This window comes from Somniosus microcephalus, chromosome 10 (genome assembly GCF_052327205.1).
Source record: "Somniosus microcephalus isolate GS21.2 chromosome 10, FLI_Smic_1.0, whole genome shotgun sequence".
Classification (NCBI taxonomy): Eukaryota; Metazoa; Chordata; class Chondrichthyes; order Squaliformes; family Somniosidae; genus Somniosus; species Somniosus microcephalus.
The window spans coordinates 79,695,762-79,721,368 of NC_140996.1; the positions used below are offsets into that span (position 1 = coordinate 79,695,762).

General features: G+C 47.5%; 1 protein-coding gene across 1 annotated transcript in view; it reads right to left on the reverse strand.

Annotated features, from left to right (window-relative positions):
• Window positions 1-25,607, reverse strand: part of LOC147111560 (unconventional myosin-XVI-like) — a 350,938-nt gene that overhangs the window by 124,316 nt on the left and 201,015 nt on the right. Inside the window, exon 5 of the mRNA XM_085999902.1 lies at window positions 21,172-21,237. Within this exon, the coding sequence (XP_085856028.1) occupies window positions 21,172-21,237 (66 nt within the window). The remainder of the gene's footprint in view (window positions 1-21,171; window positions 21,238-25,607) is intronic.

Consider the following 25,607-nt stretch of genomic DNA (forward strand, 5'->3'; position numbering starts at 1 on the left):
TCGATATGTACCCTTTGCCTTGGAGATGAGGGCCACTCCCATGGATGTAGAGGGGCTTGTGGTGGGGCGTTTTGGACCTTCTGGCATCCTAGACAGCTCTTGGTCATTTCTTCGATGTCTCCATCGATACCTGGCCACCACACAAACGCTCTGGCTAAGTTCTTCATTTTCACTCCACCCAGATGCCCCTCATGAAGCTCCTTTAGCACTCTATCCTTGAGTTTGGGTGGAATCACCACTCTGGATCCACACATCAAGGTTCCTCGGCACACTGACAGTTGTTCTCTTCTTTGCGAGAATGCTGGCAACAGTGGTTCGCCATGTGTTGGCCATCCCTTCACCGTTAAATCGTAGACTCGTGAGAGAGTCGGGTCATATCGCGTTTCCTTTTCAATGGTAGAATTTGTCACCGGTAGACATTCCACTATGGTCGAGTGGAACATCTCCACTGGGTCCACTGTAGGCGCCTCTTGCCCCGTTGGCAACGGTAGGCACGATAACCCGTCAGCATTCCCATGCTGTTTTGTTCCTTTGTATTCTATGTCATATTGGTGTGCCCCTTGGAAAAGGGACCACCTCTGTAGCCTTTGCGCTGTCATAATGGGAACGCCCTTTTTAGGGTTGAATATGGAGACGAGGGGTTGATGGTCAGTCAACAAGGTAAATTTTTGTTCGTGTAGGTAATGGTTGAATTTCTTCACCCCCCACACCAGGCTGAGTGCCTCCCTGTCGATCTGGGCATAGTTACGCTCAGCTGAGTTCAGTGAGCGTGACGCAAAAGCTATCGGCCGCTCCGAGCCATCAGGGAATCTATGCGATAATACCGCTCCCACGCCGTAAGGGGATGCATCGCACGCCAGTCTGATTGGCAGTGATGGGTTGTAATGAGACAACACTTCCCTGGACATGATCAAGCCTTTGCATTTATGGAAGGCACGTTTACAGTCTTCGCTCCATTTCCAAACTACTCCCGTTTGTAGCAGTGCGTTAAGAGGGTGCAGAACCGTCGACAAGTTTGGTAAAAATTTATGATAGTAATTTACTAATCCCAGGAACGACCTTAATTGTGAGACATTTTCAGGCACTGGGGCCTTTACGACCGCTTCAATTTTTTTAGGTGACTTAGGCAACCCTTCTTCGTTAATGACATGGCCACAATATGACATTTGTTTCTGGAAAAATTCGCACTTGGGGCGATTTGCTCGTAGGCCCCGTTCTCTCAGCCTCGTGAGCACCTGCTCCAAATTGGCAAGGTGCTCGTTGTCGTTTTCTCCTGTTACAAGGATGCCGTCTAGGTAGCATTGAGTCCCCGGAATCCCTTGCAGGACTTGCTCCATAGCTCTTTGCCAGATAGCCGGAGCTGATGCCACTCCGAAAACCAGTCGATTGTACTGGTACAGGCCTTTGTGTGTGTTTATCGTGAGATACTTTTTAGAGGCCTCCTCAACCTCCATCTGTAGATATGCCTGTGCTAAGTCAATTTTGGTGAAACGTTTCCCTCCGGATAGTGAGGCGAAAATATCTTCGATCCTCGGAAGAGGATACTGTACCATGTGAAGAACCGGGTTTACAGTCACCTTGAAGTCCCCACAGATGCGAACTTTTCTCTGTTCTTCAGATTTATCATTATTCAACGTTTTCTTCATGACCGGGACGATGGGTGTTGCCCACTCGCTCCAATCTACCTTGGATAATACGCCTGCTTTTTCCAAATTCTCCAGCTCTGCCTCGACGGCTGGACAAATTGCGTATGGCACCGGCCTTGCCTTAAAAAACTTGGGAATTGCCGCATCTTCCACTTTTATTGAGGCGGTGGCGCCTTTCAACGTTCCTAGTTCCTGTTGAAACACTTCTTTGGCGTTAGCCAAGATTTCTTTTAATCGTTCAGGTATGACGTCATCATCGTTTTTTTTCTTACTGGTCACCGTCAGTGCCTGAATGGAGTGCCAGTCTAAACGTATCTTTCTGATCCATTCACGTCCCAACAACAGTGGACCACCATCTTGCAGAACGTATAAATACAACTTCTGTATTTCCTTGCCGTTGTATACAACAGGCACCCTTATTTTCCCTCTGGGGTATACTTTCTGCCCCATATATGTCTTCAAGATAATGGATGTGTCTTTCAAAGGTATATGTGGAAATAGCCGCTCGTAATCCCGTCGACTCATGACGGTCAGAGCTGATCCTGTATCTAGCTCCATTTTGACTGGGGACCCCGCTATCGTGAGGGTAACCCAAATGGTCTGGTAATCTTCTTTGGCAATTACATTATGTAATTTGAGACAGCTTAGTCTCTTGTTTCCGGAGTCGCTATCACTCTTCTGGTCTTCGGAGCTACTGTCCGTCATCATTTGTACCTTTCTGTACTTTTCCTTATGGACCTTTTTACTGTCAGCGGATTTCTTTCCAGATCTGCATACACGTGCAATGTGTCCCATCTTTCTGCATTGCTTGCATGCTTTGTCCTTGAATCAGCAGTCCTTCTGGTCATGGGTGGATCTGCCGCAGCGATAACATCTCTCGAAACCCCATGTCATTTCATGGGTGCCGAAGTCCTGTGGCTTTTGCTGTATCTCTGCAGCTCCTCTTGCTGCTGCTTCGTATGATACAGCCACACTGAAAGCCTTGTCCAGTGTCAAATCTTTCTCAGAAAGTAGTCTTTTCTGTGTTCCTTTGCTTAGGAGACTGCAGACGAATTTGTCTCGTAGAGAATCTGCCAGTCCTGCCCCGAATTGGCAGTGCTTTGACAGCTTTCGTAATTTGGTGAGGTAATCAGCGTTACTTTCATTCTTGTGCTGATTCCTCCTGAAGAATTTGAATCGTTCCGCTATCAGCAGCAGTGTTGGGTTTAAGTGCTCCTGTAAGGTATCAACAATCTCCTTAAAATTCTTGTCCATCGGTTTGGCTGGAGTGATCAAGTTTCGTAACAGCCCGTATGTCCTTGCGCCCATCAGATTTAGAAGTACCGATGCCTTTTTATCATCCGCTACTTCAGTCGCCTTGCAATATACCTCCACTCTTTCCACATATGTGGTCCAATCTTCTATATCACTATCGAAAGCAGTAATATTGCTAGTCTTCGGCATCTTGAAAATCTAAAATGGCGCTCCCGCGCTTTTCCTCCGTCCCCGATGGATCAAAATGGCGCCTCCCGCGCTTTTCTTTCTTCCCCGCCGAGTTAAGATGGCGCCTCCCGCGCTTTCCCGCCACTGCCGCTGCTGCCAACGCTGTTCTCCGCGGTTCCCGTTGCGACCTGCAGCTTTTCGCGGTATTTCTATATATTTTTTTTATATATGTCTCTTCAATAGTTTCTCCGTTACTTGGAGAACTGTTCCCGTCATGGAGCGGACCCTCTGGGACTTTCCCGTCCCTGTGCTCGGTCCGAACGCCGACCTGCTTTGCAGCACCGGCCGCGCCCTGAGTGCTCCACCCTCTCTCTCTCTTTGCTTCTGTTTCCCGACTCGCTGCCCGGCCCCGTTGCAGAGCCACCCGATCGAGCTCTAGCCTGCTGCAGCCCAGGAAGGATCAGTGCACTACCTGCCACCAGCCCGTTTAGCTGGTGAAACCACAGTTTTTTTTTTCTTGCTTCTGGCTTCGACCTTCGTCTGAGGAATCGATCCCCTTGAGGTGCTGCCAAATTGCAGGTAAGTTCGTTTCTAACTCGTTGCCACTGTTAGATCCGTGTGTTAATGGAGACATGGAATGCAGGAGTTGAATTAACAAGTGTTTACTGAACAAAGTCTGGAGGTGAACTAACTACACAAGATGCTATACAGGCTTATATACCCGAGTGGTCACTACTGGTACTACAGTATACAGGGGCTTCAAAAACATAGTTCCTCTTAAAGGTACATACACTACAGCTGCTCCCTTGTAAAATCAATTACAGAAGACCCACTACGGTCTCGGGTAACTAGGGATGTAGCCTTACCAGCATTGCCCACATCCCAAGAAGAAAATTAAAGTGAAAACCGAACTGCCTATATCCATCTCTGAAACATTTCTCATGTGAAAAATTTGCAGCCTGCTTGACTCAAAGCTGAGCATCAACCCCACATCTTGTCTATTACCAATGGGTAGCTTCAGGTTCGACATCTTAACTATTACCAAGGAGCAGCTTCAAATTCTACATCTTATCTATTACCAAAGGATCGCTTCAAGCCACAATTATATCATCTATTGCCCTACATTTATTCTAGCTTTTACAACCTCTAGGGTGAAAAATTGGGTCGCGTCCCATTTGGGATGCTAACTACGCCGGGGCGTGACTTTTAGTACCACGAAAAAATTAGCGCCCCCACGGCCGAAATTAACCGGTAGCACCCCAAGAGGGAGGCGGGGCGCTACTGGAAGTGCCCCACCTCCCTCTTGGGGTGCTGCGAGTGAATATCGCGCGCTACGTACCGCAGCGCCACGCACTGCAGGCCTTCCTCCCCTTATTAAAGGGGAGGGGCCTAGTGCAGCTCAACCGTGGCCCAGCTGGGCCACCAAAGATCAGACTGCCAGCAAAAGAGCCCGGCACTCAAGAGGAGTGCCGGGCTCACAGAGCGCAGCCGGCACTCCGCGGGGGGGCTTCAGAGGAGGCCGGGGACAACAGAGGGGGCAGGTGCTAGCAGGCGGCCAGCAACAAAAATGGCCGCCCGGCACCTCCTCTTTAATTTACGTCACCCCGGCCGCAGGTAGGCCTCCCTGACCCCGTCAAACATAGCGTCTGGTGGTAAGTCAAGGGGCGCTACCGAAGATCGCGGCCAGGGCACGAGCATGGTGATGACGTCATCGCTGGTGGCGCAGGGCGCTAACGGTTACTGCCTCCGCTAACCTCCCGCTGAATTTCGCGGGAGGTGTTGGCGGCACCCAGGTGCTAGTTGATTTGCGCCCGTTAGCGCAAACCAACCAAATTTTTAGGCCCTAGACTCAATCCCACCCATGTGTTCCTTGTACTAAGCCCTGTTCATTCGTTGTCCCCGTACTATTGACCACATTGACTTCCTGTCTCCCACCTCCTCCAGGAATATATGGCCTTCCACACCCTTCAGTCCTCTGACTCTGTCCCTTTGTGCATTCTGCCCTCCCTTTGCTTGCTCAGCCCGAAGTCAACTCAGCCCCTCTTTCTGGAACTTCTTACCTAAACCCCTCCATCTCTCTCGTCCCAGTTTAAAACCCTCTCAATATCAATATGAAACAAAAATGGGTAAATCGAGTACGCCTCATAATCAGGTATCTTGTACATTGGCTGTATGCAAGGCAGAACTGGCAAGATATCCAGTGGGAAATGTCATCCCGCCAATCCTGCCTCTTAGTGATGTTACAATGTGGGGGATAAGTGGAAAATGAGCCCACTCCCCTTCCCATCAGAATTCTGCAGAAAAGGGGCGCATACCCAGTGCTCTGTCCCAAGTTCCTCTTTACTCACCCAGTTTGTGCACATTCTGTGTTAACAATGGTAGGAACTCCAGGGTTCAGAGACTTACACAAGATTAGGGCTCATGGGATTGGGTAATATATTAGCACGGATTGAGGATTGGTTAATGGACAGAAAACATAGAGTAGGAAAAAAACGGGTGATTTTCGGGATGGTAGGATGCAAGGATCAGTGCTTGGAACTCAACTATTTACAAACTATTTCAATGACTTAGATGAGGGGTCCGAGTGTAATATATCCAAGATTGCTGACAATACAAAGCTAGGTAGGAAAGCTGTAAAGAGAACGGAAAGAGACTGCAAAGGGATATAGACCGGTTGAGTGACTGGGCAAGAAGGTGGCAGATGGAATATAATATGAGGAAGTGTGAAATTATCTGTGGTTGACATGGTCCTGGACCATGTCTGTTCCATTTCCTGCACTTCTGCTCTCGCCCCTTCCCCTCCCTCCCAGAACTATGACAGGGTTCCCCTTGTCCTCACCTTCCACTCCACTAGCCTCCACAGTCAATGGATCATCCTCCGCCATTTGCGCCACCTCCAGCGTGATCCCACCACCAAATATATCTTCCCCTCCCTCCCCTTTCAGCATTCCGAAATGACCGTTCCCTCCGCGACATCCTGGTCCACTCCTCTATCACCTCCAACACCCCCTCCCCTTCCCACGGTACCATCCCGTACAAGCGCAGGAGATGCTACACCTGCCCTTTTACCTCCTCCCTTCCCACCATCCAGGGCCCCAAACACTCCTCCCAGGTGAAACAGCAATTTACTTGTACTTCTTTCAATTTAGTATACTGTATTCGCTGCTCACGATGCGGTTTCTTCTACATTGGGAGACCAAACACAGATTGGGTGACCGCTTTGCGGAACACCTCCGTTCAGTTCGCAAGCATGACCCAGAGCTTCCAGTCACCTGTCACTTTATTTCTACGCTCCACTCCCACTCTGTCCTCAGCCTCCGACATTGTTCCAATTAAGCTCAACGTAAGCTCAAGGAACCGCACCTCATCTTTTGATTAGGCACTTTACAGCCTTCCGGACTCAACATTGAGTTCAACAATTTCAGATCATAACCTCTGCCCCCAATTTTTCGAACAGCAGTTGTTGATGATTCTGCTATTCCCATTTACACCTCTTCTAGACCTATCTTTTGTTTCTTTACTTGTCCCATTACCATTTCCTGTTGCCCTGCACCATCATCCCTTTTGTCATTTAATTACTCCTGCCTGCCACCCTATCACAGACCTTCTCTTCAGTTCTTTCCTCCCGTCCCTGCCTCTGCACTTGCTTAAAACCTGTTACTGTATATCTCTAACTTTTTCTAGTCCTGACGAAAGGTCATTGACCTGAAACGATAACTCTGTTTCTCTCTCCACAGATGCTGCCTGACCTGCTGAGTATTTCCAGCTTTTTCTGTTTTTATGTGAAATTATCCACTTTGGTACGAAGAATGAAAAAGCAGAATATTTTTTAAAAGGTGAGAGACTAGTATTGTTGATATTCAGAGGGATTTGGGGGTCCTTGTACACGAATCAGAGAAAGTTAACATGCAGGTACAGCAAGTAATTCGGAAGGCAAATGGTCTGTTAGCCTTTATTGCAAGGGGGTTGCTGTATAAGAGTAAGGATGCCTTGCTGCAATTATATAGGGCATTGTGACACCACACCTGGAGTACTGTGTACAGTTTTGGTCTCCTTTTCTAAGGAAGGATAAACTTTCCTCAGAGGGGGTGCAACAAAGGTTCATTAGATTGATTCCTGGGGAGAGAGGGCTGTCCTATGAGGAGAGATTAAATAGAATGGGCCTATACTCTCTGGAGTTCAGAAGAATGAGAGCTGATATCATAGAAACATAGAATGGTTACAGCACAGTAGGAGGCCATTCAGCCCGTCGAGCCCATACTGGCTCTCTGCACGAGCACGTCAGTTAGTCCCACTCCCCAGCCCTTTCCCCATAGCCCTGCACATTTTTTTCCTTCGCGTACTTATCCAATTCACTTTTAAAAGCTGTGATTGAGTCTGCCTCCACCACCATTTAAGTCATTGCATTTCAAGTCCTAACCACTTACTGCATAAAAAAGTTTTTCCTCATGTCGCCTTTGGTTCTTCTGCCAATCACCTTAAATCTGTGTCCTCTGGTTCTCGACCCTTCTGCCAATGGGAACAGTTTCTCTCTATCTACTCTGTCCACACCCCTCATGATTTTGAACACTCTACCAAATGTCCTCTCAATCTTCTCTGCTCTAAGGAGAACAACCCCAATTTCTCCAGGCTATCAACGTAACTGAAGTCCCTCATCCCTGGAATCATTCTCGCAAATCATTTCTGTACCCTCTCTAAGGCCTTCACATCCTTCCGAAAGTGCAATGCCCAGAATTGGACACAGTGCTCCAGTTGAGGCCACACCAGTGTTTTATACAGGTTCATCATAATTTCCATGCTTTTATACTCTATGGGGTCGATTTTAACTCAGGTGCGGGGAATTGGCGGGTTCCCGGAATTTAATGATTCCCACATGATTCTAAATGTGTCTGTGAGATTGATGCAATTTTAACTCAATTGGCCAATTGAGTATTTCCAGTCAGAAAGTCGCAGAATATGACATCATCATTGCTGCTGCTTTTAAGGTCCACAGCAAGCCTTGCTTCCTCTGCAGGCTCCCAAACTTCACCATTAAGATGGCACATGTGCCTGCAGGAGCCTGCAGGAGCAACGGCTAGCGGGAGGGCCAGATCTGCCTCCAAATTTGATGAGGCTTCACTCCAGGCATTACTGGATGGTGCTAGGGCCCTGAAATAAAGAGTAGCTTGCCTTTCAAAAGCTAGGCTTTATTAACCTTAAAAAACCAGCAGTACATGTTAAGCACCCAGTCTCAACCAAACTGTAGAGAACTGAATTTAAGATGGCCACCACAGGTCACATGGAATCAACTAACCAATAAGCTTACAGCATATATCTCAAGGCAGGAAAACAGGCAACCAATTACAATGCTTCTTATAAAACAAGAATAATCACCACATTCACCCCTCCTTTTAAAATATACTTCAACCTAGGTAGCCTTTACAGTTTACAATTAGTTATTTATGACTAGAGCAATACATGTATAATGCCTTCAACAATGTTAAAATTTTACTATTAAATTATTAATTATTTTAAAAGTCCATTTTTAATCGGTCGACCAGATATCTTGTTCGTGTCGACCTTCTTAGCCTTGGTGGAGTTCCTTGCCCTCCCACACCAGGAGACACAGAAATATCTTCTGCAGGGAGGCTATCAATATCCCGATTATCAACGGTTTCCGGATTGGAAGTCCCATTAGAAGGTAGACTGGGAGGGTCATGAACATCCATCGGGGGTAGACTGAGAGAATTGTAAGTGTCTGCAATAGGATTGGAAATGTTCGTAGTATCTGTGACGACATCAACATTATCTGAATTATGGCTATTGTTAATGTCCTCAGGAGAGGGCTGGCCACCACAAGGAGCTAAGTCTTTAACTGAAACCGTACTTTCTTTCCCATCTTGGAATCGAATATGAGCATATTGGGAATTTGCCTCCAATAGCGCCACCTCCTCCACTAAAGGATCATGCTTTGACAGTCTAACATGGCGTCGGAGCAGCACAGGTCCCTGCATAGTAAGCCATGAAGGTACCGAATATCCCGTAGAGGATCTCCGCGGATAGTTGAAGAGCCTTTCATGGGAGGTCACATTAGTAGCCGTTGAAAGCAATGATCTAATGGAATGCAGGGCATCAGGCAGTACCATTTCCCACTGTGTATTCTTAAGGTTCCGGGATGTCAAAGCCAACATAACTGCCTTCCAGATCACCCCATTGTATCGTTCGCACTGTCCATTACCCTGGGGATTATACGGGGTAGTTCTGCTAGTAGAAATTCCCCGACTCTGGAGGTATTCCTTCAACTGGGAAGACATAAAAGAACTCCCTGATCCGAATGGATATACGCAGGCATCCCAAAGATGACAAAAGGTTGAGTCAGACATTTAATAACTAGCAGCTGATACATCTGCACAAGGAAAAGCAAAAGGGAACCTTGAAAACTCATCCACAACAGTAAATATATATCGATTCTGAGTCGTTGAAGGAAGAGGCCCCTTAAAATCAATGCTCAGGCGTTCAAAGGGAGAAGTAGCCTTTATAAGATGAGCTCGTTGAGGCTTAAAGAAATTCGGTTTACACCGGGCGCAGACAGAGCATGACGAAGTCATCCGCTTGACGTCTTCAACTGAAAAGGGCAATTTCTCACTGCATACGAAGTGTATCATCCTCGTAACACCAGGATGGCAGAAAGCATTATGAAGATTAATAAGCGTATCTCCGTGAAGCACAGAACAATAAGCCCTCAACAGCGCATCAGCGGCAACATTATCCTTCCCCAGACGATAGACTATATCAAAATGATAGCATGCCAACTCGATCCTCCACCTCATTATTTTATCATTCTTAATCTTTCCGAAATGTTTGACATCAAACATGAAGGACACAGATTTTTGGTCAGTTACTAACGTAAAATGTCGCCCAGATAAATAATGTCTCCATTTACGCAGTGCTTCTACTATTGCGTACGCCTCTTTCTCTATTGATGAATGTCTCTGCTCACTATTGCTCAGAGTACGTGAGAAAAAGGCCACAGGTCTTCCATTTTGGTTCAGGGTAGCCCCAATTGCAAAATCGGAAGCGTCCGTCTCAATCACAAAGGGAACCTGCTCATCAATAGAATGCACAACTGCTCCAAGGATATCCTTTTTAAGATTATCAAAACACATCCTGGCCTCCCATGATAGAGGATATGTCATAACCCGAATAAGGGGCCGGATCTTCTGCGAGAAGTTTGCAATCCAATTAGAATAATAAGAAAACAGTCCAACAACTCGTTGCAAGGCCTTAGAATTAGTAGGGCAATGTAACTCAATCAGTGGTCGCAACCGTTCTGGATCTGGTTTAATCTTGTTTCCCGAGATAATATACCCCAGTAAATTTACCTCGGTGGTCGAAAAGATACACTTCTCTTTATTGAAAGTTAAGCCAACTTTTTCCGCAACTTGAAGGAATCTTTCTAGATTAAAATCGTGCTCCACCCTTGATTTGCCACACACCGTGATGTCATCTAAATATGAGAAGGTGTCAGAGAGAGAGTTATCACTTATAAAAGCATCCATTGCCCGTTGAAAACAGGCGACACCGTTAGTAACACCGAATGGTACTCGGCAAAACTGGTACAGCTTTCCGCCAGCTTCAAAGGCCGTATATGGTTTGTCCCTCTTAGCGATAGGAATCTGATGATAAGCACTCTTTAGGTCAATAGTGCTAAAAACCTTATATTGAGATACTTTATTGATAAGCTCATCAATCTTAGGCAGGGGGTACGCATCTAATTGAGTATACCTGTTAATAGTTTGAGAGTAGTCTATCACCATTCGCTTCTTATGTCTCTCATTAGTGGTGACAACTACCTGTGCCCGCCAGGGCGAAAAACTAGGTTCAATGATTCCTTCCAATAAAAGACGTTGAACTTCAGAATTAATAAATTCTTTATCCTGACTGCTATACCTTCTTGACTTGGTAGCAATTGGCTTACAGTCCGGCATCAAATTGGAAAAAAGTGATAATGGAGAAATGAATAAAGAAGTTAATCCACAAATAGACAAAGATGGCTTAGTTCCTCCGAAAGAAAGACTGAGGGACTCATGTAATTGAAGCACATCATGACCAATCAAAATGTCCGCACAGAGATTAGGCAGAACGGATAGGCGTATATCAGTATACGTATTACCTAAGAGAATTAATTTCACAAGGCAACAACCAGCTACTTGTGAGGTGAGAGTCGTCTGAGCCATACACAACTGATAGGAAGCAGGAGAAATTTTCAAACGCTTCTCCCTCACAAACTGAAGACTTATAAAGCTCTCAGTACTGCCCGTATCTATAAGGGCCTTCACTTCTAACCCATTAACTTGGGCCATAACTATAGCTTTGTTTAGGCCATGGGAAAAGGCGGCAGAAACTGATGCATTAAATGCCCTATCTAAAGGCTGAATGGTTGCAGAGGAGGCAACCGATTTGCAAACACGTGCATAATGACCTCCCTTGCCGCATTTACTACACGCAGCCTCCCGGGCAGGGCACTTCAGACGGGGGTGCCGGGCGTTCCCGCAAAAATAACACTTCTGAATCCTAGAGGCAACAGCTGCCGAAGTAGAAACTATTTCGGAATCTGGTAAACCACTCCTATTAAATCCACGTGACTCCCTTTCATCCGGAACTGCCGAAACCACGGTCGCAGGCCAATCAAAAAGAGCAGAAGAACCTGAACTTCTCTGAGCCAAATCCAATGTAGAGGCTTGCTCAAAAGCACTCTTAACATCCAAGGTCTTATTTTCTAATATCCGCTGACGAATTGATCTAGACAGTAATCCATTAATAAATGCATCCCGTACCGACTCTTCCTTATGTTCTTCTGCAGACCAAAATATACTTATACACATCCGGAGCAATGTAGTTGATTAGTATATCCAACTTATTCAGAGATTGCTGATCCAACACGCCCAAAAAGTTTTTAAATGTACGATACCAATGTTTCCATTGATCATCCACTCCTGCAGAATTAGGGTCAGCATTAAATCGTTCCGGTCGAAGATATCGTTCCATTATAGCAAAAGGTTAATAAATTGAAATAAAGAGTAGCTTGCCTTTCAAAAGCTAGGCTTTATTAACCTTAAAAAACCAGCAGTACATGTTAAGCACCCAGTCTCAACCAAACTGTAGAGAACTGAATTTAAGATGGCCACCACAGGTCACATGGAATCAACTAACCAATAAGTTTACAGCATATATCTCAAGGCAGGAAAACAGGCAACCAATTACAATGCTTCTTATAAAACAAGAATAATCACCACAGGCCCACAGGGAGGTCCTGTTCCCTTCTTCAAGGAGGAAGAGGCCTCCCAGTCAGACCAAGGCTGTGTGGCAACAGGTGGCAAGTCAAGTCAACTCCTTGGGGCTCACACGAAGAATGTGGTTGCAGAGCAAGAAAAGATATCATGCCCTTCTTTGCACTGGAAAAGTAAGTACTGTCTGAAGTTTCTATCACCCTCAATCTGATCCCCATTGCCTTTCCTCACCAGCACTCAGCTTTAGCAATCTCTTCCTGCACATCCCACTAGACACTCACATCCATGCACCCTTACCCATTCCCTCTCTCTCTATGCTCACATTCACAGAACTATTCCACCATGCAGCCCTCACACTCCCTCTCACTCTGATGCTTGGAACACAACTGACAACACACAGGGAGGGCCCTTGGTCTTGCAACCTCACTCCATCTTTGTCTCCTTCTAAGTATCTATGCTATGCAATCTCTGCACTCACTCCTTCATTCTCACTCAACCTCCACTTGTCTCCCTCATTGCAGGAAAAGAGAGCTCACAACAGGAGAGAGCGAGCCAGGACAGGAGGAGGGCCGCCCTCAGTAGCCCAGCTCACCCCCTGGGAGGAAGGCATCCTGGAGATTGCCAGGGCTGACCGAGATGTGGAAGTTGGGGAAGGACAGACAGGAGCATCCCCGCAAGCCGGTGACAGAATAGTTTTCCATCTCTCTCATTGGCATTGCATGAGTCGCTGATAATGATTCTAAAGCTACATCATATGGACTTATGATCATCTGCAAAATGCAATGTGCATGTAACCTTGGCATCACATCTCTAACTTTTTCCTTGACTCCCCCACAGGACCATTGAGAGCCCCCGTCCCCACTGTGCAGGAGGAAGAGCCTGAGCAGCCAGACTCCTCAGAGGAATCTGCAACCTCTGAGGGCGCAGTGTCAGCAGAAATAAGCGCACCCAGCACCAGCGCAGACACTCACACCTCGGTGGGACCTTCGGGACATAGAGTAGAGTTGTCACCTGGTGTATCACAGCTCACAAGTGAGCATCAGCAGATTGTGGAGACAGGGGCAGCAGTGGAGAGTCCTCGTCGGCGGGCGCAGGACTCTGCCAGCTCGGCTCAGCTGCATGTCGACCCTCTGCCTCTGTGTCCATCCGTAAGATCAGAGGTGATGGAACTCCATGCACAGATGCAGGAGTCTCTGGCAAGTTTTGTCTCCAGGGTCGCTGCGAGTGTGGAGCGAATTGAGGAGTCCATAGCGAACATGAGCACAGCTTTGGCGGAGTCAGTGGCGCATGAACGCATCAACACGGAAAGGATGGCTACCTATGTGCAAATGATTGCTGCCTCCGTGGTAAGGCTGGCTACCATAGAGGAGAGATTGGCTACGGTAGAGGAGAGGAGGGCAACGGTAGAGGAGAGGAGGGATATGGCCATGGAGGAGGTTAGTCGCCAGGGTATGGAAAACATGGTGAGTGTTCAGAATAGAATGACATCTCTTGAGGAGCGATGGGCATCTATTGAACAGAGAAACCAGACCTTCATGGAAGTCCTTCTGAGTAGGACTGCCATTGTAGATACGGGTCCCCATGGCCCCCCTGATGTGCAGCAAGCTGCTCTCAAGCCACTTGCAGGCACTGAGGGGGACCTGACCCATGAGAGGGAGGTTGGTGGCAGACCTCAAGGAAGTGGGGGCTCCTCTCCAAGCGCTCACACTTCCATGCCACTGTAGAGCCCTTGGTCAGAGCCCTGCCGGAGTCCACGCCCAACAGAGATAGAGGTCTCAACCCCTGCACAGCCACAGGAGCAGCAGACTGCTGGCGAGCCCTCACAGGCTCGCCACCCCAGAGGATGTCCGCCATAGGTGTCGAGACAGGAGCAGCGGGAAAGTGAGCAAGGGGCCTCCACATCTGCTGAAGCCACAGGGAAACCACTACGTAGGAGCACGCGTAAGAGGAAAATAAAGCACAAATAGTCACAAGGGTAGTCACTTGTGTGAAATGCTGTGCATTTTGTAAAAATGCCATCAGTTGTTTGTTTTTCATAAAAATTCTGATAGCAACTTCTGCAGTTGTGGCGTGTGTCATTTCGCGAATGGGGCTGGAGGTCCTCTAATGCCAAGAGGGGAAGGAAAAAAAGGCCTCCCATGCTTCTGGTAGGTGCCTCAGTTGAGGAAGCGCTGAGTGAGGGTGGCGAGAGGGGTCTCGCAGGAGGTCACACTGGAGAAGTGTGTGAGGCTCCAACCTTCCACCGGTGTGGTTAGGCCTGGTAAAAGTTGCCCCAGACCTGAGACAACAAAGTCCTGCCACCTGCAAATGATGACTGATCAAATATCCTCTTTAATGTTGGACCTGCTGCTGATAGTCAGCAAGCCAATAGTGTTCACGTCAGGTTTCACAGGCGTGATTCCCCACTAGGCGTGTTTTACGTGGGAAAAGGGTTAAACAGGCAAGCGCCTGTTAAAATGGGATTATAAAGGCCAATCAGTGCTGTTTAAGGGCCCTAAAGACCAGTCCCGCCTGTTGCAGGCAGGACTGATTCGGGTCCATCAGACACACCTAAGTTAAAATGGCGTGGAGGCGGGAACCAGGCGGGGGTTCCCGACCCCCAGATTTTGCGATTTTAACCCCCCACACGCCTAAAAGCCCGCCTGTTGGCTGCGTTAAAATCGAGCCCTATACCTTTATTCATGAAACCCAGGATCCCATATGCTTTTTTAACTGCTTTCTCAACCTGCCCTGCCACCTTCAACGATTTATGCACATATACCCCCAGGTCTCTCTGTTCATGCACCCCTTTTAGGGTTGTACCCTGTAGCTTATATTTCCTCTCTTCGTTCTTTCTACCAAAATGTATGATTTCGCACTTTTCTCTGTTAATTTTCATCTGCCATGTATCCGCCCATTCCACCAGCCTCTCTATGTCCTCTTAAAGTCTATTACTATCCTCCTCACTGTTCACTATACTTCCAAGTTTTGTGTCATCTGCAAATTTTGAATAAGTGCCCTGTACACCCAAATCCCAGTCATTAATATATATCAAGAAAAGCAGTGGTCCTAGAACCGACCCCCGGGGCACACCACTGTATACCTTCCTCCAGTCTGAAAAACAACCGTTTACCACTACTCTCAGTTTCCTGTCACTTAGCCAATTTCGTATCCATGATGCCCCTGTCCCTTTTATTCCATGGGCTTCAACTTTGCTGGCAAGCCTATTATGTGGCACTTTGTCGAAAGCCTTTTGGAAATCCATGTACACCACGTCAGCCGCATTGCCCTCAACAACCCTCTCCGTTACCTCATCAAAAAACTCGATCAAGTTGGTTAAACATGATTTGCCTTCTAAAAACTTCCCCACTACCGAGATTAAACTGACTGGCCTGTATTTGCTGGGTTTATCTTTACACCTTTGTTCAATTCTCCAGTCCTCTGGCTCCACCCCCATTTCTAAGGAGGATTGGAAATATCATTGAAATATATAAAATTCTTAGAGGGTTTGACAGGGAAGCTGCTGATAGGCTGTTTTTCCCTGCAGGAGAGTCTAGAACTAGGGGCCATAGTCTCAGTATAAAGGGTGAGCCATTTAGGGCTGAGATGAGGAGAAATTTCTTCACTCAGAGGGTTGTGAATCTTTGGAATTCTCTACTCTAAAGGTCTATGGATCCTCAGTCGAGTATGTTCAAGTCAGAGATCAATAGATTTTTGGGCACTAAAGGAATCAAGGGATAAGGGGATTGTGGGTGGGAAAGTGGAGTTCAGCCATGATTTTATTGAATGGGGGAGCAGGTTCGATGGGTCGCATGGCCTATTTCTTATGTTAATGCTTCTGTTGAAAGCAGACAAAGGAATTTGTTCATACGCTGCATTGCACAGTATAATTTCTGAGCTATCATTATTAAAAGTAATCCAATATTTAATTAAATGATATACAAAGTTTCGACGTATTCGTTACGAAGTAGATGTTACAAATTAACACTCCGCATGTCAGGATTTGTTTGGCCAGAGCATTTATCGGGAGCTGGCATGGAAATCCATGGGTTGTGCATGATTTTTCATCCATGTTGTGTGAGACAAATCCCTCTTTGAAAAGCAGGAGAATGCCTATTTCTCTGTAATTAATGATCAACTAAGAAAATAATATTCTCAAAAAATTGTACATTTCAAAGCCATTTTCTACCCCTTCCGTGCTGGCATGTGGTGCCACAGGTGACAGTCATCTTCTGGTACTTCAGCCAAGTTGCCATTATTCATGTGTGAGCCTTGCCAGTGAATATTTCTGGACTAATAAATTAGGGGACCATCACAGTTCTCTCTCAGTTTCTCTTTTACAAACACTCACTCAACAACAACAACTTACATTTATATAGCGCATTTAACATAGCAAAATGTCTCAAGGCACTTAACAGGAGCGCTATCAATGAAAAATAACATTTTTTAACACCGAACCACAGAAGGAGATATCAGGACAGATGACCAACAGCTTGATCAAAGAGGTAAGTTTTAAGGAGCATCTTAAAAGAGGAGAGAGAGGTAGAGAGGCAAAGAGGTTTCAGGGAGGGAATTCCAGAGCTTAGAGCCAAGGCAGTTGAAAGTATGGCCGCCAATGGTGGAGCAATTAAAATCAGGGATGCGCAAGAGGCCAGAATTGGAAGAGCACAGAGATCGCAAAGGCTTGTAGGGCTGGAGGAGGCTACAGAGATAGGGAGGGGCGAGGCCTTGGAGGGATTTGAAAACAAGGATGAGGATTTTAAAATTGAGGCATTGTCAGACCGGGAGTCAGTGAAAGTCAGCAAGCACAGGGGTGATGGGTGAACAAGATTTGGAGCAAGTTAAGATACAGGCAGCAGAGTTTTGGATGAGCACAAGTTTATGTAGGGTGGAAGATGGGAGGCCGGCCGGGAGAGCACTGGAATAGTCACATCTGGAGGTATCAAAGGCAAGGGTGAGGGTTTCAGTAGCAGATGAGCTGAAGCTGGCAATGTTACAGAGATGTAAATAGTCTTGGCGATGGAGCGGATATGTTGTCGCAAACTCATCTCGGGGTCAAACACAACACCAATGTTGCGATCGGTCTTACTCAGTTTAAGACAGTTGCCAGGGATGGAATTGGTTGTTGGGGAATGGAGTTTGTGGTGGGGACCAAAGAGAATAGCTTCAGCCTTCCCAATATTTAGTTTGAAGACATTTCTGCTCCTCCAATATTAGATTTCGGACAAGCAGTGTGACAAATCAGAGACGGTGTAGGGGTCCAAAGAGGTGGTGAGATAGAGCTGAGTGTCGCCGGCATATACGTGGAACCTGACGCTGTGTTTTCAGATGATATCGCCGAGGGGTAGCATGTAGATGAGAAATAGAAGGGGGCCAAGGATGGATCCTTTGGGGACTCCAGACATCATAACGTGGGAGCGGGAAGTGAAGCCAATGCAGGTGATTCTCTGGTTAAGATTAGATAAATGATAATGGAACCAAGCTAGAGCAGTTCCACCCAGCTGGACGGCGGAAGAGAGGCGTTGGAGGAGGAAACTGTGGTCAACCGTGTCGAAGGCTGCAGATAGGTCAAGAGGGATAAGGAGGAATAGTTTATCACAGTCACAGTCATAAAGAATGTCATTTGTGACTTTGACAAGGCCTGTTTCAGTACTATGATTGGGTCGGACACCTGATTGGAGGGATTCAAACGGGCACGGATTTGGGAGGCGACAACACATTCAAGGACTTTGGAGAGGAAAGGGAGGTTGGAGATGGGTGGTAGTTTGCAAGGACAGAGTGGTCAAGTGTAGTTTTTTTGAGGAGAGGGGTGATTTGAAGGGTGGGGGGGGACAGTACCCGAGGAGAGGGAACTTTTAACAATATCAGCTAACATATAGCCCAGGAAGGCAAGTTGGGTGGTCAACAGTTTGGACGGAATAGGGTCAAGGGAGCAGAAGGTGGCTCTCATGGACAAGGTGATGGCGAAGAGTGCATTGCAGGGGATGGGATAGAATCTAGAGAAAGATGCGAGTTCAGGGCTAGGGCAGCGGGGAATATATGGGGAAGTTTGTCCCGATGGGCTCGGGAAAGGGAGAGAAATGGCAGAGGCAGCTGAATGGATGGTCTTGATCTTTGTGATGGGGGTAGTGAGACCACGTGAGATGACAAGATCGAAGGGCTGGCCGTGTATGTGAGTGGGATCGTTTATATGGAGGAAGAGGTTTAGGGAGGAAAGGAGGTCAGTAAATGCAGAGGAGAGAGAGCAAGAAGAGTTGAGATGGAGGCTGAATTGATTCCTGGGATGAGAGGGTTGTCCAATAAGGAGAGATTAAGTAGATTGGGCTCTCTGGAGTTTAGAAGAATGAGGGAGAAACATGTAAGATTCTGAGGGGGATTGACAGCGTAGATACTGAGAGGTTGTTTCCCCTGGCTGGAGTGTCTAGAACTAGGGGGCATAGTCTCAGGATAAGGGGTCAGCCAATTAAGACTGAGATGAGGAGGAATTTCTTCACTCAGAAGGCTGTGAATCTTTGGAATTCTCTACCTCAAAGGGCTGTGGATGCTGTATCGTTGAGTATATTCAAGGCTGAGATAGATAGATTTTGGACTCTAGGGGAATCAAGGGATATGGGGTTTGGACAGGAAAGTGGATTTGAGGTCGAAGATCAGCCATGATCTTATTGAATGGCGGAGCAGGCTCGACAGGCCGTATGGCTTACTCCTGCACCTAATTCTTATGTTGTACGGACTGTAGACAACGCTCATCTGCTTCAGGCAGATCTTAATGTGTTGGGAGATTGGGCTCATGACTGGAAAATGATGTATAACTTGTACAAGTGCAGTGCTATGCATGTGGGCAGGGCAAATATCAACATTCATACACCCGTCAGGGAAAAGCATTAAAGAAGATGGGGATAGAAAGAGATTTGGGCATTACATAGGATTACATAGGATATACGGCATAGAAACAGGCCATTCGGCCCAATCAGTCCATGCCGGCCTTTATGCTCCACTCGAGCCTCCTCCCATTTTTCCTCATTGAAATCTATCAGCGTAACCCTCTATTCCCTTCTCCCTTATATGCTTGTCCAGCCTCCCTTAAATGCATCTATACTATTCGCTTCAACCACTCCCTGTGGTAGCATGTTCCACATTCTCACCACTCTTTTCTAGTGCATACATCTTTAAAGGTATATGAGCAATGTCGTGAAGCGAAAGCTAGAGCAAATAGGGTGTTGAGGTGTATCCATAGGACAAATGAATACAAGACGAGGAATACGGTTTTGTCCTTGTACAAGACCTTGGTCAGGCCGCACTTGGAATACTGTGTCCAGTTTTGAGCACCTCATATGGTGGGTGATAGTGAGGCTTTGGAAAGGGTGCAGAGGAGGACCACTAGACTAATTCCCAGTTTAAAGCATCTTCGTTATCAAGATAGGCTAAAAGAGTTGGGACTCTACAATTTAGAGAAGTGTAAACTCAGAGATGATCTGATTGAGGTTTATGAGATAAAGAAGGGAATAGATTGTGTTCCAATTGACAGTTTGTTCAAATTAAATAGGTTAGGGGGGACCAAGGGTCAGAAATTTAAGTTGTATAAGGCAAGATCTAGGCTAGATGTCAGGAGGTGGTTCTTTTCCCAAAGAATAGTGGGCCTCTGGAACAGGCTGCCGTCTCATGCGATGGATGCTGATTCGCTGAATTCCATCAAGTGAGAGCTGGACCTGTTTCTGGCTGGGGCGGAGATCACCTCTTACAGAAGGTAGGTACTGCAGGGAATTCAGGGCCAGAGTGATCTCCTGGACTAGTTTCAATCACCTAGATGGGTTGGAGAGGAATTGGCCTGGGCTTTTTATCTGTTTTTTTGCCTCTCCCAGGAGATCACGTGGTTTCAGGTGGCGTGTATATGTTGTGATACACAAGGTATCGCAATTGTGTGGGACAGGCTCGATGGACCAGAGGGTCTTTACCTGTCTGTCATTGTTCGTATGTTCGTATCTACGCACAGGTGGGCCCAAGCTCACCTGCTAGCAGTGTAATATATGGCTCTCGCATCATTCTCAGTCTGCAAGGACTATTCAAGCTATGCAGTTTGACCTCTGCAGTTTGGAATTGATTTTTTTCCTTTTTTTTTGCTTGTTTCTTACTGACATCTTAAGTTTTCCTGATCAGAGTCCTGTGAGTATCTGAAGCTGATATTTTTAGGACTTCCCATCCCTCCCAGTGCATTCAGAAGGGAAAAGTAGCTGCAATGGCTTCCCATTGGGAGTTCTCCAGTTCATCATTATTATAGAGGAAGATCAGAAGGAGGATCAAGGTGTGTAGACTCCATGGCGGAAGACGTTTGTTCTGAGCTTTTTATAATACTTCCACCCAAGGTTCCGAGGGCCCACCATTGGCCATGCCGCTTCTGAGGGTTGTAGAATACCGCTATGTTTGCTATGCCATATGCAAATGAGTATTCCAGGAAATTATGGCGTAAATTCGGGTTGGAAAGATTGGCATGCAAACCAGCGTGACCTGTGGCGTAATTTGCTGATCACTACTGAATGCCTACTTAACCCAATACCGTGGAGAGAAAAAATTACTGTATTTATTAGGATCTAAATTGAGACTCCCCAATCCCAATGCAGAGTCTTGCTCAATGGAAGCTCAGATTGAAGACTCAGGTGCGGCAGTAGCACCTCTAAATCACAGTGCTCCTGATATTAATCTTAGGACTGTTAAATCAGGAGGGCAATTAACCTGCTTTGCTGACCTCTACGCAAAATGATCTAAACTGTGCCCAATTACAGTGGGGTTCTGTGCAGGGAGGGATAACTCAGAAACTGTGCTCTACTATGTAATTTCAATAAGATAAAAATGGTACTCACCATGGCGGAATATATTGGCAGTTCTTTATACGGATTTACCAGCAGTAAAATATGCCCAATGTAAGTCTGAAAAAAAAATAAGTCAATGGTTCAATGACTGTTACCAGATGAGGCATTTTGTGAAGGGAGATTCTCGTCCTTCAGGAGAAATATCAGTTGAAGTGCAGTATTTAGTAATGTTAATATATGGAACATGCACCACAATTACATTATGAATCAATTTAAAAAGCTGGTGACAGTATTGAATATGATTTTCTGCCATTTTGGATTGCAGTGAGGTTACGAATTGATGCTTTTCTATTTTACTCATAGCACTTTATCACTAGATTCAAGTTTTAATCCAATCCCTTTTTGAATTTTCAAGAGTGCCACTATTCACTGCTCTAAGTTATACTTCACTCTATAACTGATTAACTCATTGGCCCATATTTTGACAAGAGTTGGGGAGGCAGAGAATTTCTACTGGGATCTCCCGATCGCCCACCATAATTTCAGTTGAAGATTGGTGGAAACTTTAGAGAAACAGAGTGAAGAGTCGCTTTCAGCCATAAACACTGTGGGCGATCAGGAGAACCAGTGGAGACATTTCAGGTGTAACCGTGTACAGTAAACAAGGAAACAAGGCCGGCAGAAAGTGATTAACAGATTTTTCATCGCTACTCTGGGCCCAGCTTCAATTCTAAAATAAAAATCTGCTTGTTCAGACCCATTAGTCACAAGAAACTTGCACAGAAAATTTGTGAATTGCAGGCTAAGTCCGTAGCTATGCACAACAAGCACAAGTAGACATGTAATAAAGTCTGCTCTACCAAACCTTAAATCCTTTTTGCTGGAACATGCTGATCTGTAAGAGGCAGATAGCCAGTATAGTGCTGGAATGAGAGAACCAGCATGACATCTTTGCAATCTTGCTCATGGTGAGGCCTTTTCAGGACAAAGGTAAGGAGCATTTAACAGATATTCTTTATTCATGCAACTGGCGGGGGGAGGGAGTTGTATTGTGAGATGGTCGAAAACCTGAAGCATTGCTTCAGTGTGCCAGTGGTATATTCAATCACCATTCTGTTTGTAGCACAAGCCTCATTATACCTGCACTCTGCTTCTGTCCACGGCTTGCCTAAAGGTATGATGAGCCCTAGCTGCAGAGGGTAGTCTTTCTCTTCCAGAAGCCATGCTTTCACTCTTTCCTTCCCTTCAAATAAGGGTTGTACATGACGTAAGAAAACTACTAGGCACTTGGTCTAAGTATTAAACAAGGCTTTAATCAACTGTTTTTAAACATGGAGATCTAGTTGTGTCCTTCACTAGTTCCTGTTAAAGAATGTCCTGAGCAAGCTGGGCCCATGCCCGAGTATTTATACTCTCCCTAGACAGCGCCACCAGCAGGCCGCCCAGTACCATTTCATAAGTCATTTCCACATGAATGACAAGATTCATGTCATTCTTCCCGCCTGAAAGATTGGAAGTCCGGCGGCTTCCTTCTACCGAATTAATCGGACTAAGAATAGATGCAGTCATTTGGATCTCCGTTGGAGTCTAGAAGGCATGTCTCCTCGGACTGTGTTTTGGTCCCTGGGTCGCTTGGTTCGTACCAGCGGGCTGGCAGAGTCTGTGTCGCCTTGATCGACCTGAGGGGGACTGGGGAGATCGTGGCTCCGGGTGCGGGCCCCCACAGGCACAGAGCTGGCTTCACCCTGCTCAGTAGTCAGTGACTGACCGGCGTCCTGGCTTCGGGTGGCCATCCCGCGGGGAGCGCTCTGTTCCCCGGGTTGATCCGGCGGAATAGCTAGCAGATCCCTTGACGACTCGGGTAGGGCGTCATCCTCAGAGGAGCGCAGGTTATCGACGTAATTAATACAGATCCCACTATCGATTGGGTCCGTGGGACCGGTTGGGCAGGTAGCCAGATCCCGAAGTGACACTGTGGATTCCCGGCCATCAGGGTTCCGCACGTGCGCATACGTGGGATTGACATCCGTCAGTTCCACTTCGTCGACGAGGGGATCACTCTTAGAGGATCGGACGAATCTTCGGAGCAGCACGGGGCCAGGAGCTGCCAACCATGATGGTAGGAACGTCCCATGAGTGGAGCGACGCTGGAACCCGAAGAATCGTTTGTGAGGAGTGATGCGCTATCAATTACTCATAAAAGACTGAGAGTTAAGAGAGTAACTAAAGGTTTTTATTAACAAAAGAATGAAGGTCTGCCTCGAGTGGTCGACCGGTCCAGAAATACAAAGGGCTGGGGAGCAGTCACCTTTATACTAGGACTTGTGGGAGGAGTCAGCCGAGGCATGTCCAGGTATGTACACAGTGGAATACAAACAGTGGTTTGCCACATTCACCCCTTGTTTAAAATTGAGTCCGGCGGGGTGAAGTGTATTAAAAGTTCGTGTATTGGAGTCTCTCCGGAGGTCTTGTCTGCCGCTGTGATCGGCGTGGTGACGGCAGGGGTAGTGGAGCTTCCGGCGTCGAGTCCTGCGTGGGCTGTGGCACAGGCGTGTCGTCCTCGTAGATGTCGAGCGGGTCGCGGGGCCCAGGCCTGCCGTCTGCTGGGGCTGGATATCGGATCGTGGGGGGGGGGGGGTGGTAGTGAGTAGTGGGTTACTGCGGCCCCCGAGGGTGCAAGGTCTCTTATGGAGACTGTGTCCTCCCGCCCGTCCGGGTATGCAATGTAAGCATACTGGGGGTGGCGTGGAGGAGGTCGACCCTCTCGACCAGGGGGTCCGTTTTATGGGTCCTCACGTGCCTTCTCAGTAGGACCGGCCCTGGGGACGTCAGCCATGGCGGTAGCGATGTCCCCGATGTGGACTTCCTTGGGAAGACAAACATTTTCTCATGAGGGGTGGCGTTAATGGCAGTGCAGAGCAGTGACCGAATAGAGTGGAGCGCATCGGGGAGCACATCCTGCCAGCGGGAGGTTGGAAGGCCCCTAGACTTTAAGGCTAGCAGGGCGGCCTTCCAAACTGTCGCATTTTCTCTTTCCACCTGTCCGTTCCCCCGGGGGTTGTAACTGGTGGTCCTGCTTGTGGCAATACCCCTAGTTAGCAGGTACTGACGGAGTTCGTCGCTCATAAACGATGAGCCCCGGTCGCTATGGATATAGCTGGGGAAACCGAACAGGGTGAAGTGGTTGTTCAGACATTTAATGACCGTGGCACTGGTCATGTCCGGGCAGGGGATGGCGAACGGGAAACGGGAGTACTCATCAATAATATTGAGGAAGTACACATTGCGGTCGGAGGAGGGGAGAGGCCCTTTAAAATCAACGCTCAGGCGCTCGAAGGGGCGAGTGGCTTTTATCAGGTGGGCCCTGTCTGGTCTATAAAAGTGCGGTTTGCACTCAGCGCAGACTTGGCAGTTCCTGGTCATGGTCCTGACCTCCTCAATAGAGTAAGGCAGGTTGCGGGCCTTGATGAAGTGGAAGAACCTGGTGACCCCCGGGTGGCAGAGGTCATTGTGGAGGGCCCGCAGTCTATCGATCTGCGCGCTGGCGCAGGTGCCACGAGATAGCACATCCGGGGGTTCATTGAGCTTCCTGGGCCAGTACAAGATCTCGTAATTGTAGGTGGAATGTTCGATTCTCCACCTCAAGATCTTGTCATTTTTGATTTTGCCCCTCTGCTTGTTGTTAAACATGAAAGCAACTGAACGTTGGTCAGTGAGCAGGGTAAATCGTTTTCCGGCCAGGTAGTGCCTCCAATGACGCACAGCCTCCACAATCGCCTGGGCCTCCTTCTCAACAGCGGAGTGTCTGGTCTCCGGGCCTTGGAGGGTTCGTGAAAAGAAGGCCACGGGTCTCCCCGCCTGATTGAGGGTAGCGGCCAGGGCAAAGTCGGACGCGTCGCTTTCCACCTGGAAGGGGATGGATTCGTCCACTGCGTGCATGGTGGCTTTGGCAATGTCTTCCTTGATACGGTGGAAGGCTAAGCGGGCCTCTGCCGTCAAGGGAAAAGAGGTGGATTTGATCAGCGGATGGGCCTTGTCCGCATAGTAGGGGACCCACTGGGCATAATAGGAGAAAAACCCTAGGCACCTCTTCAGGGCCTTGAGGCAGTGGGGCAGTGGGAGTTCCATAAGGGGACGCATCTGGTCGGGGTCGGGGCCGATGACTCCGTGTTCCACAACACAGCCAAGGATGGCGAGGCGGTTTGTGCGGAATATGCACTTCTCCTTGTTATATGTCAGGTTCAGGGGTTGGGCGGTGCGGAGGAATTTTTCGAGGTTTGCGTCATGGTCCTGCAAGTCACGGCCGCAGATGGTCACATTGTCCAGATATGGGAAAGTGGCCTGCAACGCATTTTGATCTACCATCCGGTCCATCTCCCTTTGGAAGACGGAGACCCCGTTGGTGACGCCAAAGGGAACCCTAAGGAAGTGGTAGAGGCGGCCGTTTGCCTCAAAGGCAGTATACTGGCGGTCCTCAGGGCGGATAG